Raw genomic sequence first — 18,084 nt, 5'->3', positions numbered from 1 at the left:
AAGCAAGTTGGTGCCCATCATCCACACAAGAACATCATGACGACTGACAGGCCGCTTGAGCTACTCCACATGGATCTATTCGGGCCGATTGCTTACATAAGCATCAGCGGGAGTAAGTATTGTCTTGTAATAGTGGATGATTATTCTCGCTTCACTTGGGTATTCTTTTTACAGGAAAAATCTTAAACCCAAGAGACCTTAAAGGGATTCTTGAGACGGGCTCAAAATGAGTTCGGCTTAAGGATCAAGAAAATTAGAAGCGACAACGGGACGGAGTTCAAAAACTCACAAATTGAAGGTTTCCTTAAGGAGGAGGGCATCAAGCATGAGTTCTCTTCTCCCTACACGCCACAACAAAATGGTGTAGTGGAGAGAAAGAATCGAACTCTATTGGACATGGCAAGAACCATGCTTGATGAGTACAAGACTTCGGATCGGTTTTGGGCTGAGGCGATCAACACCGCTTGCTACGCCATCAACCGGTTATATCTACACCGAATCCTCAAGAAGACATCCTATGAACTCCTAACCGGTAAAAAGCCCAACATTTCATATTTTAGAGTTTTTGGTAGCAAATGCTTTATTCTTGTTAAAAGAGGTAGAAAATCTAAATTTGCTCCTAAAACTGTAGAAGGCTTTTTACTTGGTTATGACTCAAACACAAGGGCATATAGGGTCTTTAACAAGTCCACTGGACTAGTTGAAGTCTCATGTGACGTTGTGTTTGATGAGACTAACGGCTCTCAAGTAGAGCAAGTTGATCTTGATGAGATAGGTAATGAAGAGGCTCCGCGCATCTCGCTAAGGAACATGTCCATTGGAGATGTGTGTCCTAAGGAATCCGAAGAGCCTCCAAATGCACAAGATCAACCATCCTCCTCCACGCAAGCATCTCCACCAACTCAAAATGAGGATGAGGCTCAAGTTGATGAAGGGCAAGATCAAGAAGATGAGCCACCTCAAGATGATGACAATGATCAAGGGGGAGATGCAAATGATCAAGAAAAGGAGGATGAGCAAGAACCAAGGCCGCCACACCCAAGAGTCCACCAAGCAATTCAACGAGATCACCCCGTCGACACCATCCTCGGCGACATTCATAAGGGGGTAACCACTAGATCTCGTGTTGCACATTTTTGTGAGCATTACTCTTTTGTTTCCTCTATTGAGCCACACAGGGTAGAGGAAGCACTTCAAGATTCGGATTGGGTGGTGGCGATGCAAGAGGAGCTCAACAACTTCACTAGGAATGAGGTATGGCATTTAGTTCCACGTCCTAACCAAAATGTTGTAGGAACCAAATGGGTCTTCCGCAACAAGCAAGATGAGCATGGTGTGGTGACAAGGAACAAAGCCCGACTTGTGGCCAAAGGATACTCCCAAGTCGAAGGTTTGGATTTTGATGAAACCTATGCACCCGTAGCTAGGCTTGAGTCAATTCGCATATTATTAGCCTATGCTACTTACCATGGCTTTAAGCTTTATCAAATGGACGTGAAAAGTGCCTTCCTCAATGGACCAATCAAGGAAGAGGTCTATGTTGAGCAACCTCTCGGCTTTGAAGATAGTGAGTACCCTAACCATGTATATAAACTCTCTAAGGCGCTTTATGGGCTTAAGCAAGCCCCAAGAGCATGGTATGAATGCCTTAGAGATTTCCTTGTTGCTAATGGCTTCAAAGTCGGAAAGGCCGATCCTACATTATTCACTAAAACTCTTGAAAATGACTTGTTTGTATGCCAAATTTATGTTGATGATATCATATTTGGGTCTACTAACGAGTCTACATGTGAAGAATTTAGTAGGATCATGACACAAAAGTTCGAGATGTCTATGATGGGGGAGTTGAAGTATTTTCTAGGATTTCAAGTCAAGCAACTCCAAGAGGGCACTTTCATTAGCCAAATGAAGTATACTCAAGACATTCTAAGCAAGTTTGGAATGAAGGATGCCAAGCCCATCAAGACACCCATGGGAACCAATGGGCATCTCGACCTCGACACGGGAGGTAAGTCCGTGGATCAAAAGGTATATCGGTCGATGATTGGTTCATTGCTTTATTTGTGTGCATCTCGACCAGACATTATGCTTTCCGTATGCATGTGTGCAAGATTCCAAGCCGACCCTAAGGAATCACACCTTTCGGCCGTAAAATGAATCTTGAGATATTTGGCTTATACTCCTAAGTTTGGGCTTTGGTACCCTCGGGGATCCACATTTGATTTGATTGGTTATTCGGATGCCGATTGGGCGGGGTGCAAAATTAATAGGAAGAGCACATCGGGGACTTGCCAGTTCTTGGGGAGATCCTTGGTGTCTTGGGCTTCAAAGAAGCAAAATTCGGTCGCTCTTTCCACCGCCGAAGCCGAGTACATTGCCGCAGGTCATTGTTGCGCACAACTACTTTGGATGAGGCAAACCCTGCGGGACTACGGTTACAAATTAACCAAAGTCCCTTTGCTATGTGATAATGAGAGTGCAATCAAAATGGCCGACAATCCTGTCGAGCATAGCCGCACTAAACACATAGCCATCCGGTATCATTTTCTTAGGGATCACCAACAAAAGGGGGATATCGAGATTGCATACATTAATACTAAAGATCAATTAGCCGATATCTTTACCAAACCACTTGATGAACAAACTTTTACCAAACTTAGGCATGAGCTCAATATTCTTGATTCTAGAAATTTCTTTTGCTAACTTTGCACATAGCTCATGAAAACACCTTTGATCATGTCTCTTTCATATGCTATGACTAATGTGTTTTCAAGTCTATTTCAAACCAAGTCATAGGTGTATTGAAAGGGAATTAGAGTCTTCGGCGAAGACAAAGGCTTCCACTCCGTAACTCATCCTTCACCGTCACTCCACGCCGCTTTCTATCCTTGGGGGAGAAAGCAAAACAAAAGGACTCCTACTTTGGTATAATCTTCACTCTTTTATTTATGACCAAAGGAGGAGAAAGTAATTTAGAGGGCTCGAATGATTCCGTTTTTGGCGATTCATGCCAAAGGGGGAGAAAGTATGAGCCCAAAGCAAAAGGACCGCACCACCACCAATTTCAAAAACTTAGTTTTTCAAAGAATATTTTTCAATTGGTATCCCATTGTGTTCAAAAAGGGGGAGAAAGTAGTATTTCAAAAATGATATATCAAAACCCTCTTGAACACTAAGAGGAGGATCTCATTTAGGGGGAGTTTTGTTTAGTCAAAAGGAAAAGCATTTGAAACAGGGGGAGAAAATTTCAAATCTTGAAAATGCTTCTCAAAATCTTATTCATTTGCCTTTGACTATTTGCAAAAGAACTTTGAATAGGATTTACAAAAATAGTTTGCAAAAACAAAATCTGTGGTGCAAGCGTGGTCCAAAATGTTAAATAAGAAAGAAACGATCCATGCATATCTTGTAAGTATTTATATTGGCTCAATTCCAAGCAACCCTTACACTTACATTATGCAAACTAGTTCAATTATGCACTTCCATATTTGCTTTGGTTCGTGTTGGCATCAATCACCAAAAAGGGGGAGATTGAAAGGGAATTAGGCTTACACCTAGTCCCTAATTAATTTTGGTGGTTGAATTGCCCAACACAAATAATTGGACTAACTAGTTTGCTCCAGTGTATAAGTTATACAGGTGTTAAAGGTTCACACTTAGCCAATAAAAAGACCAAGAGTTGGATTCAACAAAAGAGCAAAGGGGTCAACCGAAGGCACCTCTGGTCTGGCGCACCGGACTGTCCGGTGTGCCACCGGACAGTGTCCGGTGCACCACCGGACATGTCCGGTGCACCAGAGGACTCCAACTCGAACTCGCCACCTTCGGGAATCTCCAGAGGCACTCGCGTTATAATTCACCGGACTGTCCGGTGTACACCGGACAGTGTCCGGTGCGCCAAGGAAGAGCGGCCTCAGGAACTCGCCAGCTTCGGGAATCTCCAACGGCTAGTCCGCTATAATTCACCGGACATGTCCGGTGTGCACCGGACTGTCCGGTGCAACTCCGGAGCAACGGCTATTCGGCGCCAACGGCTACCTGCGACGCAATTAATGCGCGCGCAGCGCGCGCAGAAGTCAGGCGCGCCCATACTGGCGCACCGGAAAGTAACAGTGCATGTCCGGTGTGCACCGGACACTCAGGCGGGCCCACAAGTCAGAAGCTCCAACGGTCAGAATCCAACGGCAGTGATGACGTGGCGGGGGCACCGGACATGTCCGGTGTGCACCGGACTGTCCGGTGCGCCATCGAACAGACAGCCTCCCAACGGCCACTTTTGGTGGTTGGGGCTATAAATACCCCAACCACCCCACCATTCATGGCATCCAAGTTTTCCACTACTCAACCACTTACAAGAGCTCTAGCATTCAATTCTAGACACACCAAAGAGATCAAATCCTCTCCAAATTCCACACAACGCCCTAGTGACTAGAGAGAGAGATTTGTCGTATTCTTTTGAGCTCTTGCGCTTGGATTGCTTCTTTTCTTTCTCACTTGTTCTTGTGATCAAAACTCCATTGTAATCAAGGCAAGAGGCACCAATTGTGTGGTGGCCCTTGCGGGGAAGTTTTGTTCCCGGCTTTGATTTGAGAAGAGAAGCTCACTCGGTCGGAAGGACCGTTTGAGAGAGGGAAGGGTTGAAAGAGACCCGGCCTTTGTGGCCTCCTCAACGGGGAGTAGGTTTGAGAGAACCGAACCTCGGTAAAACAAATCCGTGTGCCTCACTTCATTATTCGCTTGCGATTTGTTTTTGCGCCCTCTCTCTCTCTCGGGCTCTATTATATTTCTAACGCTAACCCGGCTTGTAGTTGTGATTATTTTTGAGAATTTCAGTTTCGCCCTATTCACCCCCCCCCCCCCTCTAGGCGACTTTCAATTGGTATCAGAACCCGGTGCTTCATTAGAGCCTAACCGCTCGAAGTGATGTCGGGAGATCACGCCAAGAAGGAGATGGAGACCGGCGAAAAGCCCACTACAAGCCACGGGAGCACCTCATCGGAAGAGTCCCGCACCAAGAGGGAGAAGAAGAAGAAGAGCTCCTCCAACAAAGGGAAGGAGAAGAAATCTTCTTCTCACCACAAAGAGAAGAGGGAGAAATCTTCTTCTCACAAGCCGCATCGGAGTGGGGACAAGCACAAGAGGATGAGGAAAGTCGTCTATTACGAGACCGACACTTCATCAACATCCACCTCCGGCTCCGACGCGGCATCCGTCACTTCTAAGCGCCAAGAGCGCAAGAAGTATAGTAAGATCCCCCTACGCTACCCTCGCATTTCAAAACATACACCTTTACTTTCCGTCCCATTAGGCAAACCACCAACTTTTGATGGTGAAGATTATGCTAGGTGGAGTGATTTAATGCGATTTCATCTAACCTCGCTCCACAAAAGTATATGGGATGTTGTTGAGTTTGGTGCACAGGTACCGTCCGTAGGGGATGAAGACTATGATGAGGATGAGGTGGCCCAAATCGAGCACTTCAACTCTCAAGCAACAACAATACTCCTCGCCTCCTTAAGTAGAGAGGAGTATAACAAAGTTCAAGGGTTGAAGAGCGCCAAGGAGGTTTGGGATGTGCTCAAAACCGCGCACGAGGGAGATGAGCTCACAAAGATCACCAAGCGGGAAACGATCGAGGGGGAGCTCGGTCGGTTCCGGCTTCGCAAAGGGGAAGAGCCACAACACATGTACAACCGGCTCAAGACCTTGGTGAACCAAGTGCGCAACCTCGGGAGCAAGAAGTGAGACGACCACGAAATGGTTAAGGTTATTCTAAGATCTCTCATTTTCCTTAACCCCACTCAAGTTCAATTAATTCGTGGTAATCCTAGATATACTAAAATGACCCCCGAGGAAGTTATCGGGAATTTTGTAAGTTTTGAGTGCATGATCGAAGGCTCGAGGAAGATCAACGAGCTTGATGATCCCTCCACATCCGAAGCTCAACCCGTCGCATTCAAGGCAACGGAGGAAAAGAAGGAGGAGTCTACACCGAGTCGACAACCAATAGACGCCTCCAAGCTTGACAATGAGGAAATGGCGCTCGTCATCAAGAGCTTCCGCCAAATCCTCAAACAAAGGAGGGGGAAAGACTACAAGTCCCGCTCCAAGAAGGTTTGCTACAAGTGTGGTAAGCCCGGTCACTTTATTGCTAAATGTCCATTATCAAGTGACAGTGACAGGGATAACGACAAGAAGGGCAAGAGGAGAGAAAAGAAGAAGTACTACAAGAAAAGGGGCGGCGATGCCCATGTTTGTCGGGAGTGGGATTCCGACGAAAGCTCTAGCGACTCCTCCGACGACGAGGACGCCGCCAACATCGCCGTCACCAAGGGACTCCTCTTCCCCAACGTCGGCCGCAAATGCCTCATGGCAAAGGATGGCAAAAAGAAGGTAAAATCAAGATCCTCCACTAAATATGAAACCTCTAGTGATGAGGATAATGCTAGTGATGAGGAAGATAATTTGCGTATCCTCTTTGCCAATCTTAACATGGAGCAAAAAGAAAAATTAAATGAATTGATTAGTGCTATTCATGAAAAAGATGACCTTTTGGATTCCCAAGAGGATTTTCTAATTAAAGAAAACAAGAAACATGTTAAGGTTAAAAATGCTTATGCTCTAGAAGTAGAAAAATGTCAAAAACTATCTAGTGAGCTAAGCACTTGCCGTGAGATGATTGACAACCTTAGGAATGAAAATGCTAGTTTAAATGCTAAGGTTGATTCACATGTTTGTAATGTTTCAATTTCCGATCCTAGAGATAATAATGATGATTTGCTTGCTAGGATTGAAGAATTGAACATTTCTCTTGCTAGCCTTAGAGTAGAAAATGAAAATTTGATTGCTAAGGCTAAAGATTTTGATGTTTGCAATGTTACTATTTCCAACCTTAGAAGTGAGAATGATATATTACATGCTAAGGTTGTTGAATTAAAATCTTGCAAACCCTCTACATCTAATGTTGAGCATGTTTCTATTTGTACTAGATGTAGAGATGTTGATATCAATGCTATTCATGATCACATGGCTTTAATTAAACAACAAAATGATCATATAGCATTATTAGATGCAAAAATTGTTGAGCATAACTTAGAAAATGAAAAGTTTAAATTTGCTAGAAGTATGCTCTATAATGGGAGACGCCCTGGCATCAAGGATGGCATTGGCTTCCAAAGGGGAGACAATGTCAAACTTAATGCCCCTCCTAAGAACTTGTCCAACTTTGTTAAGGGCAAGGCTCCCATGCCTCAGGATAACGAGGGTTACATTTTGTACCCTGCCAGTTATCCCGAGAGCAAAATTAGGAGAACTCATTCTAGGAAGTCTCACTCTGGCCCTAACCATGCTTTTATGTATAAGGGTGAGACATCTAGCTCTAGGCAACCAACCCGTGCCAAGTTGCCTAGAAAGAAAACTCCTACTGCATCAAATGATCATAGCATTTCATTTAAAACCTTTGATGCATCTTATGTTTTGACTAACAAATCCGGCAAAGTAGTTGTCAAGTTTGTTGGGGGCAAACACAAGGGCTCCAAGACTTGTGTTTGGGTACCCAAAGTTCTTGTTTCTAATGCCAAAGGACCCAAAACCATTTGGGTACCTAAAGTCAAGAACTAAAATTGTTTTGTAGGTATATGCATCCGGGGGCTCAAGCTGGATACTCGACAGCGGGTGCACAAACCACATGACAGGGGAGAAGAAGATGTTCTCCTCATATGAGAAAAACCAAGATCCCCAACGAGCTATCACATTCGGGGATGGAAATCAAGGTTTGGTCAAAGGTCTTGGTAAAATAGCTATATCTCCTGACCATTCTATTTCAAATGTTTTTCTTGTAGATTCACTAGACTACAATTTGCTTTCCGTATCCCAATTATGCAAAATGGGCTACAACTGTCTCTTTGCTGATGAAGGTGTCACCGTCTTTAGAAGAAGTGATGATTCAATAGCATTTAAGGGTGTGTTAGAGGGTCATCTATTCTTAGTAGATTTTGATAGAGCTGAACTCGACACATGCTTAATTGCTAAGACTAACATGGGTTGGCTCTGGCACCGCCGACCAGCACATGTTGGGATGAATAATCTTCATAAGCTTCTAAAGGGAGAGCACATTTTAGGATTAACAAATGTTCATTTTGAGAAAGACAGGATTTGTAGCGCATGCCAAGCAGGGAAGCAAGTTGGTGCCCATCATCCACACAAGAACATCATGACGACTGACAGGCCGCTTGAGCTACTCCACATGGATCTATTCGGCCCGATTGCTTACATAAGCATCGGCGGGAGTAAGTATTGTCTTGTAATAGTGGATGATTATTCTCGCTTCACTTGGGTATTCTTTTTACAGGAAAAATCTCAAACCCAAGAGACCTTAAAGGGATTCTTGAGACGGGCTCAAAATGAGTTCGGCTTAAGGATCAAGAAAATTAGAAGCGACAACGGGACGGAGTTCAAAAACTCACAAATTGAAGGTTTCCTTAAGGAGGAGGGCATCAAGCATGAGTTCTCTTCTCCCTACACGCCACAACAAAATGGTGTAGTGGAGAGAAAGAATCGAACTCTATTGGACATGGCAAGAACCATGCTTGATGAGTACAAGACTTCGGATCGGTTTTGGGCTGAGGCGATCAACACCGCTTGCTACGCCATCAACCGGTTATATCTACACCGAATCCTCAAGAAGACATCCTATGAACTCCTAACCGGTAAAAAGCCCAACATTTCATATTTTAGAGTTTTTGGTAGCAAATGCTTTATTCTTGTTAAAAGAGGTAGAAAATCTAAATTTGCTCCTAAAACTGTAGAAGGCTTTTTACTTGGTTATGACTCAAACACAAGGGCATATAGGGTCTTTAACAAGTCCACTGGACTAGTTGAAGTCTCATGTGACGTTGTGTTTGATGAGACTAACGGCTCTCAAGTAGAGCAAGTTGATCTTGATGAGATAGGTAATGAAGAGGCTCTGCGCATCGCGCTAAGGAACATGTCCATTGGAGATGTGTGTCCTAAGGAATCCGAAGAGCCTCCAAATGCACAAGATCAACCATCCTTCTCCACGCAAGCATCTCCACCAACTCAAAATGAGGATGAGGCTCAAGTTGATGAAGGGCAAGATCAAGAAGATGAGCCACCTCAAGATGATGGCAATGATCAAGGGGGAGATGCAAATGATCAAGAAAAGGAGGATGAGCAAGAACCAAGGCCGCCACACCCAAGAGTCCACCAAGCAATTCAACGAGATCACCCCGTCGACACCATCCTCGGCGACATTCATAAGGGGGTAACCACTAGATCTCGTGTTGCACATTTTTGTGAGCATTACTCTTTTGTTTCCTCTATTGAGCCACACAGGGTAGAGGAAGCACTTCAAGATTCGGATTGGGTGGTGGCAATGCAAGAGGAGCTCAACAACTTCACTAGGAATGAGGTATGGCATTTAGTTCCACGTCCTAACCAAAATGTTGTAGGAACCAAATGGGTCTTCCGCAACAAGCAAGATGAGCATGGTGTGGTGACAAGGAACAAAGCCCGACTTGTGGCCAAAGGATACTCCCAAGTCGAAGGTTTGGATTTTGATGAAACCTATGCACCCGTAGCTAGGCTTGAGTCAATTCGCATATTATTAGCCTATGCTACTTACCATGGCTTTAAGCTTTATCAAATGGACGTGAAAAGTGCCTTCCTCAATGGACCAATCAAGGAAGAGGTCTATGTTGAGCAACCTCTCGGCTTTGAAGATAGTGAGTACCCTAACCATGTCTATAAACTCTCTAAGGCGCTTTATGGGCTTAAGCAAGCCCCAAGAGCATGGTATGAATGCCTTAGAGATTTCCTTGTTGCTAATGGCTTCAAAGTCGGAAAGGCCGATCCTACTTTATTCACTAAAACTCTTGAAAATGACTTGTTTGTATGCCAAATTTATGTTGATGATATCATATTTGGGTCTACTAACGAGTCTACATGTGAAGAATTTAGTAGGATCATGACACAAAAGTTCGAGATGTCTATGATGGGGGAGTTGAAGTATTTTCTAGGATTTCAAGTCAAGCAACTCCAAGAGGGCACTTTCATTAGCCAAACGAAGTATACTCAAGACATTCTAAGCAAGTTTGGAATGAAGGATGCCAAGCCCATCAAGACACCCATGGGAACCAATGGGCATCTCGACCTCGACACGGGAGGTAAGTCCGTGGATCAAAAGGTATACCGGTCGATGATTGGTTCATTGCTTTATTTGTGTGCATCTCGACCGGACATTATGCTTTCCGTATGCATGTGTGCAAGATTCCAAGCCAACCCTAAGGAATCACACCTTACGGCCGTAAAACGAATCTTGAGATATTTGGCTTATACTCCTAAGTTTGGGCTTTGGTACCCTCGGGGATCCACATTTGATTTGATTGGTTATTCGGATGCCGATTGGGCGGGGTGCAAAATTAATAGGAAGAGCACATCGGGGACTTGCCAGTTCTTGGGGAGATCCTTGGTGTCTTGGGCTTCAAAGAAGCAAAATTCGGTCGCTCTTTCCACCGCCGAAGCCGAGTACATTGCCGCAGGTCATTGTTGCGCACAACTACTTTGGATGAGGCAAACCCTGCGGGACTACGGTTACAAATTAACCAAAGTCCCTTTGCTATGTGATAATGAGAGTGCAATCAAAATGGCCGACAATCCTGTCGAGCATAGCCGCACTAAACACATAGCCATCCGGTATCATTTTCTTAGGGATCACCAACAAAAGGGGGATATCGAGATTGCATACATTAATACTAAAGATCAATTAGCCGATATCTTTACCAAACCACTTGATGAACAAACTTTTACCAAACTTAGGCATGAGCTCAATATTCTTGATTCTAGAAATTTCTTTTGCTAACTTTGCACATAGCTCATGAAAATACCTTTGATCATGTCTCTTTCATATGCTACGACTAATGTGTTTTCAAGTCTATTTCAAACCAAGTCATAGGTGTATTGAAAGGGAATTAGAGTCTTCGGCGAAGACAAAGGCTTCCACTCCGTAACTCATCCTTCACCGTCACTCCACGCCGCTTTCTATCCTTGGGGGAGAAAGCAAAACAAAAGGACTCCTACTTTGGTATAATCTTCACTCTTTTATTTATGACCAAAGGAGGAGAAAGTAATTTAGAGGGCTCGAATGATTCCGTTTTTGGCGATTCATGCCAAAGGGGGAGAAAGTATGAGCCCAAAGCAAAAGGACCGCACCACCACCAATTTCAAAAACTTAGTTTTTCAAAGAATATTTTTCAATTGGTATCCCATTGTGTTCAAAAAGGGGGAGAAAGTAGTATTTCAAAAATGATATATCAAAACCCTCTTGAACACTAAGAGGAGGATCTCATTTAGGGGGAGTTTTGTTTAGTCAAAAGGAAAAGCATTTGAAACAGGGGGAGAAAATTTCAAATCTTGAAAATGCTTCTCAAAATCTTATTCATTTGCCTTTGACTATTTGCAAAAGAACTTTGAATAGGATTTACAAAAATAGTTTGCAAAAACAAAATCTGTGGTGCAAGCGTGGTCCAAAATGTTAAATAAGAAAGAAACGATCCATGCATATCTTGTAAGTATTTATATTGGCTCAATTCCAAGCAACCCTTACACTTACATTATGCAAACTAGTTCAATTATGCACTTCCATATTTGCTTTGGTTCGTGTTGGCATCAATCACCAAAAAGGGGGAGATTGAAAGGGAATTAGGCTTACACCTAGTCCCTAATTAATTTTGGTGGTTGAATTGCCCAACACAAATAATTGGACTAACTAGTTTGCTCCAGTGTATAAGTTATACAGGTGTTAAAGGTTCACACTTAGCCAATAAAAAGACCAAGAGTTGGATTCAACAAAAGAGCAAAGGGGTCAACCGAAGGCACCTCTGGTCTGGCGCACCGGACTGTCCGGTGTGCCACCGGACAGTGTCCGGTGCACCACCGGACATGTCCGGTGCACCAGAGGACTCCAACTCGAACTCGCCACCTTCGGGAATCTCCAGAGGCACTCGCGCTATAATTCACCGGACTGTCCGGTGTACACCGGACAATGTCCGGTGCGCCAAGGAAGAGCGGCCTCAGGAACTCGCCAACTTCGGGAATCTCCAACGGCTAGTCCGCTATAATTCACCGGACATGTCCGGTGTGCACCGGACTGTCCGGTGCAACTCCGGAGCAACGGCTATTCGGCGCCAACGGCTACCTGCGACGCAATTAATGCGCGCGCAGCGCGCGCAGAATTCAGGCGCGCCCATACTGGCGCACCGGACAAGGAACAGTGCATGTCCGGTGTGCACCGGACACTCAGGCGGGCCCACAAGTCAGAAGCTCCAACGGTCAGAATCCAACGACAGTGATGACGTGGCGGGGGCACCGGACATGTCCGGTGCGCCATAGAACAGACAGCCTCCCAATGGCCACTTTTGGTGGTTGGGGCTATAAATACCCCAACCACCCCACCATTCATGGCATCCAAGTTTTCCACTACTCAACCACTTACAAGAGCTCTAGCATTCAATTCTAGACACACCAAAGAGATCAAATCCTCTCCAAATTCCACACAACGCCCTAGTGACTAGAGAGAGAGATTTGCCGTATTCTTTTGAGCTCTTGCGCTTGGATTGCTTCTTTTCTTTCTCACTTGTTCTTGTGATCAAAACTCCATTGTAATCAAGGCAAGAGGCACCAATTGTGTGGTGGCCCTTGCGGGGAAGTTTTGTCCTCGGCTTTGATTTGAGAAGAGAAGCTCACTCGGTCGGAAGGACCGTTTGAGAGAGGGAAGGGTTGAAAGAGACCCGGCCTTTGTGGCCTCCTCAACGGGGAGTAGGTTTGAGAGAACCGAACCTCGGTAAAACAAATCTGTGTGCCTCACTTCATTATTCGCTTGCGATTTGTTTTTGCGCCCTCTCTCTCTCGGGCTCTATTATATTTCTAACGCTAACCCGGCTTGTAGTTGTGATTATTTTTGAGAATTTCAGTTTCGCCCTATTCACCCCCCCTCTAGGCGACTTTCAGGGGGTTACTGTCGGGGAAATGATTCCCGGTTCCTGGAACCCGCCAGTCAGTAATCGCGCTATGGAAAGAGCCCCTGATCGTTGGGGCCTGTTAAACAGTTGGAAGAGATAGGGTGCGCCAACCCTGGAAGGACCCGCCCTCGGTCGAACCTCACGGTGCCGAGCTTGGAGTCGAGCGTGGTAGAACCTGACAAGGAAGGACATGCATGTCGGAGGGAACCACTCAAGTGGGTCCCGCGCCAAGCCCCGGTCTGACCTGCCATAAATGACTGCCCGCTTAAGCACGCCTGGCATCGAGGCGCAGCGTGGGCGCTGATCCGCTTCCCACTCATGACCTACGGCCCCCTCGAGCCGCATAGCACTCATGACCTACAAGCCCCAAGACTGTGGTGTGTTAATAAACCGTGCACCCTCGGACTGCAACACACTTATGGCCTATCAGACTAGGCCTGAGTGCACAGACCTCTTACAGGGCACTAAACGACGGACTGCACCGAGCCCTAGGCTACGAAAGCCTGGGGTCGACACAACCATAATGATAGCGCCTGGGACCATCGCTGCCCTCGCGATAAATACGCGGCAACCAGACAGCCTCAGGCCCCACGAGTAGGTGTGGTCTCACCCGGGGTGAAACACTATTTTTACCCTTGCCTTATAGCTCCTTCCCAGGGAAGCCACCGTTGGCTGATCCATGTCCCGGCCTATAAAAGGGAGAGACTGGCCTTTAGGCAAGGGGATCGGAAAAAAGAAACAAAAGTACACTTGGAGACAACAGAACGGCTTCAGACGAAGACGAACCCGCAAGGACGAATCGGAGGAGGAGCGCCGATGAGGACCAAAAGGTCGGAGCTCCGCCAAGCCAAGACTTATATAGTACTCCAACTCTCAGCTTCTAAAGCCCCACTTCCTCCCCGATAAGAGATTTGGGAGCCTCTCCTCCATCTCTCGACTGCTTGTAACCCCTACTAGGAGTTTGATCATCAACGGTGCCGGTAGTATAAGCCACCGATGACTAGATGTAGGGACGTTCTGCCCGAACCAGTATAAATCTTGTGCTCTTTATGCACACCCACCGGAGCCCAGAACGCGCATAATAAATTTACTTGTCGGAGCCGACAAGATACGAAACACCGACAATATTTAAAGTCTACAATTTCTGAGTGATATTTAACGAGGACATATCATGGTTTGCAACTTTGCATCTAGATATGAATGAATGGAAATGAAATTTTATGTTGTTTTAATTATTTCCTACCAATTGGAACTTGTGAGAGGACTCTATTATCCCAGTCTTTTGTGCCAAACTGGCTTTAATCAATACCGGCTTCTATTGTTTTTATAATATCTTTGTCTTTATAAATTATAGCTACAATAGTCTAAACATTTGACTTTAATCTGAAGCAAACGGTCCAACTTTTTGCTGAACTGGCCATGTGCAGCAGCATTAGTTGCGACGTTCTCTTCCTTTCTTCCATTCAGACCATTGCCCTGGCTTGCATCTTGGTCGGCCCAAAAAGAAGGTACGAGGGCCTGCTGGGCCTTCCATGTTGTGGCCCAGGTTTTGCTACCACCAGAATCGGAGCACGAAAAGCTCATCTTCTCCCTTCGCAACTCGTTCTCTTCTCCTCCTCCTAGCTAGTAGACCATCATCTTCGTCCATAGGTTCAAGAGTTCATCTCCATCATCTCTAGATACCACTGGAACTTGGAGGCAGACAGGCAGGCAGCAGGCCCACGATCGAGGCCGAGGCTACCATCAGCTGTTTTTGTTCCCAAACCTCAGAAAGAAAGCTTGCGCGTTGGATCAGAGTTCCCAAGGAGAATGTCGTAGTCGTCGTCGTCTCGTCTGCCAGCCCCCACCGCGCGCTCTGCTCCGTCGTAGTCCCCGCCGCCCAGGCGCGCGAAGAAGAACGCGGCGACGGGGCGGTGGTCCGAGAAGCACGACTCGCCGCGCGCGTACCACCGCTGCTCCACCCCCTCGCCGCGCCACAAGATGCGGTCGCACCTGCCACGTCAGCACGCCGTCGCGCCTGCCATTAATTAGTTCGGGTAACCAGTAGGATCGTCGCCGCCGTCGGCTAAGGACAGTGATTATTCTGTTACCATGCCGGCGTGCGCTTCTTCCTCTCCCGAGACAGGGAGCCGTCGTCGACGAGGCTCGTCATGGCATAGGCGTCGGAGCCGGCCACGAACTTGTACGTGGGCGGGAACCCGATGCGGCCTTCCTCCCACCCGGCGAACACGCGCCCAGCCTTCTGCTCCGCCCGCAGCTGGTCCCGCTCCAGCAGCGCCGCCCAATCGTGTCGTTCCACCAGCTCCTGCGTCCGCGTGCCTCCTCTTCCTCCGCCCGCCGGCGCCACCAGCCGGTAGTTGAGGTCGCCCAGCCATATCACGTTGCTGCACACATCGGGAGCCGCGCATCGATCAGTAACCGGCCGTCGGGACCCGGGCCTAGGCCAAAAATCCAAATTTCTTAGGATTGGCTACTTACTCGTGCTCCAAGATGGTCACCGGCGCCGCCCTCGTCTCGCAGGCGGCGCGGTCCAGCGTGGCCCACCGCGCGAACCTCGTCCGCCTGAGGATCTCCGCCACGTCGCCGTTGCGCCTAGCGCCGTCGCTGTCCCTGTCACCGGATGCGAGATGCGTGCACACGAAGCACAGCGACGCGCCCCGTCCCCCGCCAACGCCGGGGCGCAGCGTGAGGCTGACGGACACGGAGCCCTTGTTGCCCATGTAGCCCATGACGCCCCTGCCGACGCACGACGCCCTGACGCGGGCGACGCGTGGGAGGAGGTCGGCGCGGACCCAGACGCACAGCAGGATGCCCACCATCTGCTTGCTGGCCGCCAGGCGGTAGCGGTCGTGGTGGCGGTGTCGTCCTCCGCGGGGCAGCGGGGCCGGCGCCGGCGCGCACGCCGGCTCCTCCTCGCTGCTAGACGACGGGCTCGACGCTTCGCTGCCGTCGTCCGGCTCCGACGACGCCGTGCTCGGCCTGCGGCTGCCGTCCTCCTCCGCCGCCAGCAGGTCCGAGAAGCTCACCCGGCCGCCTTTCCGGAGCAAGTGCATGTCACGCGACGGAGACCTGCGCCATCTGCTGCTGCTGCTCGACGGCGACGCTGCTGGATGGTGGTTCAGCGCTCGTCGGATGAGGTCCAGCCACTTGCGCGCCGGGCCCTTGTCCTCGGCACCGAGCACGTTCCCGGCGTTCAGCGGCACGATCTCCTGGAACCTGTGTTTGCCACATGCATGATGAAGCAAACAAGCAACGAATTGACCAACCATGTCCAGTAATCGATCGGTAGCGGTGGCAGCACGTACCCGAGAACGTAGATGTGAGGAGAGGAGGAACCACCACCAAGGCCGTCGTCAGCGAGCCAGTCCGAGAGATCCAGCCCTCCGTGCGCCGCTCGCCCTCCAACGTTCCATGTCCCAACGAAGATGCTGGAGAAAAAGAAAAGAAAAGAATGGTAGCGTCTTGTCGTCGTCATTGTCGACATACATGATGACAGCAAAGAATTAAACATGTCCAGCTCGGAGCTAGGCTCCCTCACCTGAGTTCCTTGGGATGCCGCCGCGACGAGGTCGGCCCCGGCGGGGACGGGGAGCCGCCATACCCGTCAGCAGAGCTCTCCACCAGCCCAAGCCCAAAGCTCCTATCTGGCCGATCATCAGGCAAAGCACATCAGATCGAGATGGAGGATGTCAAAGGAGGTAGACTTGGCAAGCTAGCTAGTAGCTTAGTTGTTAGTACCGATGCAGTCGGAATGGGACTTGAGGTTCAGCCATCTCTTCACCGCCGTCTTGGCCTTGGGCCACGACGACTGTCGTCCATGCATGGCCTCGGTCCGTACGTGCTGCTAGCTATGCCGGCAGGGAGGGAGGAGGCGCGCGCTCTGCGGCGGAGATGCATGGGATCCAAGGACGAAGGAGGTCGCTCGTAGTAGCCAAGGCGTCGAGTCGTGGCCTCGTGGAGCTGGACGCTGCCTTTATAACGAAAAAGGCATGGGATCTCAGAACGCAGGAGCAAGGGGTAAAAAGGGCGGGGGAAAGATATACAACCACTCGTCTAAATCACTTGCTTTAATTCTTAACAACCTGCTACTACTCACTCGTCGACACCCACTGTTATTAGGGCATGTGCAGTAGAAAGACATCAAAACGGTTCTTCAATTACAAGACACAACTAAGAGACTATAATATATAATAAAGTGTCTATAAATATAGTCTATTAATAAATACAGAAGTAAATGCGTTTGTATATCATCGGATCACATCGATAGGACCGACGATAAATTTGTATAATGGAAAGTGAGGTCTACTTAAGTTACGATCCAGAGATGTCTCTTTATAAAAAGACGGCTACATAATTTTTTTTTGCAAATATCTTATTTAAATAACTCAAGAGTCTCTATATTAAATATCATTGCACGTACCTTACCATAATCGCTGAGGTCACGACTACATACCAATTACTAACTTAAGTAGGTAGGTAACAGCACACAAGAATTCCTTGCTAGGTATGCATGGCGCATCAATGCATAAAATTAATCAGCACTAGTATAATAGTAGAACGGAGAGAAGACTGATCCCCTCCTTCCCTCGAATGAATTAGAAGACTCCAAAGTGACCGGTTATTTTGAATTGGCTGCGCTAGTAAGCTAGCTAGAACCGATTGGTTCCCTGCCAAAAAGGACCTTAACTGTTACCAGTCTGATCCTCGTATTTTACTGATGAGCACCGCCATCAACCTTAACTATGATTAAGTTGACTTCACACTCGGCCATAACTGGCTGTCGACCAAATGTCATCAAGATATTTTGCTAGTGGTTGTTATTAAGGCCTTTCTGTCAGAACCATATGGTCGCTCGTGATAAGATTGTGCAGAGATGTGCAATTGCTTGTTATTAGTTTCTTCTGAGTTATAGTCATCGCCGGTGCTGTCATCGTCGGCGTCTTTCTCCTCACATGAACATGGGGCATGTTGTGCATGCCTGTGTTGCTCTACAGACTGCAGAGATATATATAAGATCTCATCTAACTAGCTAGCTAGTAGCAGCTTA

The 18,084-nt window shown here is 47.5% G+C and overlaps 1 protein-coding gene across 2 annotated transcripts; it reads right to left on the bottom strand.

Moving 5' to 3' along the window:
* Positions 1 to 14,151: 14,151 nt before the first annotated feature.
* LOC100501600 (Type I inositol polyphosphate 5-phosphatase 8) lies at positions 14,152 to 16,985 on the bottom strand. Of its 2 annotated transcripts, none has more exons than XM_020539150.2 (6): positions 16,776 to 16,985; positions 16,576 to 16,681; positions 16,343 to 16,465; positions 15,516 to 16,253; positions 15,128 to 15,421; positions 14,152 to 15,054 (listed from the first exon to the last, which is right to left on the bottom strand). In XM_020539150.2, exons 1-6 carry the CDS (start codon positions 16,858 to 16,860, stop codon positions 14,829 to 14,831), a joined length of 1,572 nt encoding a protein of 523 aa, XP_020394739.1. In that variant the 5' UTR covers positions 16,861 to 16,985; the 3' UTR covers positions 14,152 to 14,828. The 2 variants fall into 2 exon arrangements, with proteins under 2 accessions (XP_020394739.1, NP_001183214.1); NM_001196285.2 differs by having other exon boundaries at positions 14,360 to 15,029; positions 16,776 to 16,976.
* Between the last annotated feature and the right edge of the window lie 1,099 nt (positions 16,986 to 18,084).

This window comes from Zea mays, chromosome 6 (assembly GCF_902167145.1).
Source record: "Zea mays cultivar B73 chromosome 6, Zm-B73-REFERENCE-NAM-5.0, whole genome shotgun sequence".
NCBI lineage: Eukaryota > Viridiplantae > Streptophyta > Magnoliopsida > Poales > Poaceae > Zea > Zea mays.
This window is presented reverse-complemented; position numbering and strand designations above follow the sequence as displayed.

What these genes read in the sequence shown, in the direction of transcription:
- LOC100501600 (XM_020539150.2), bottom strand. Translation starts at nt 16,860, where the DNA reads ATGCATGGACGACAGTCGTCGTGGCCCAAGGCCAAGACGGCGGTGAAG. An exon ending in CGGCATCCCAAGGAACTCAG is followed by an intron (nt 16,466 to 16,575) that starts GTGAGGGAGCCT and finishes CTTTTTCTCCAG; the next exon opens with CATCTTCGTTGGGACATGGA. An exon ending in GTGACCATCTTGGAGCACGA is followed by an intron (nt 15,422 to 15,515) that starts GTAAGTAGCCAA and finishes CGATGTGTGCAG; the next exon opens with CAACGTGATATGGCTGGGCG.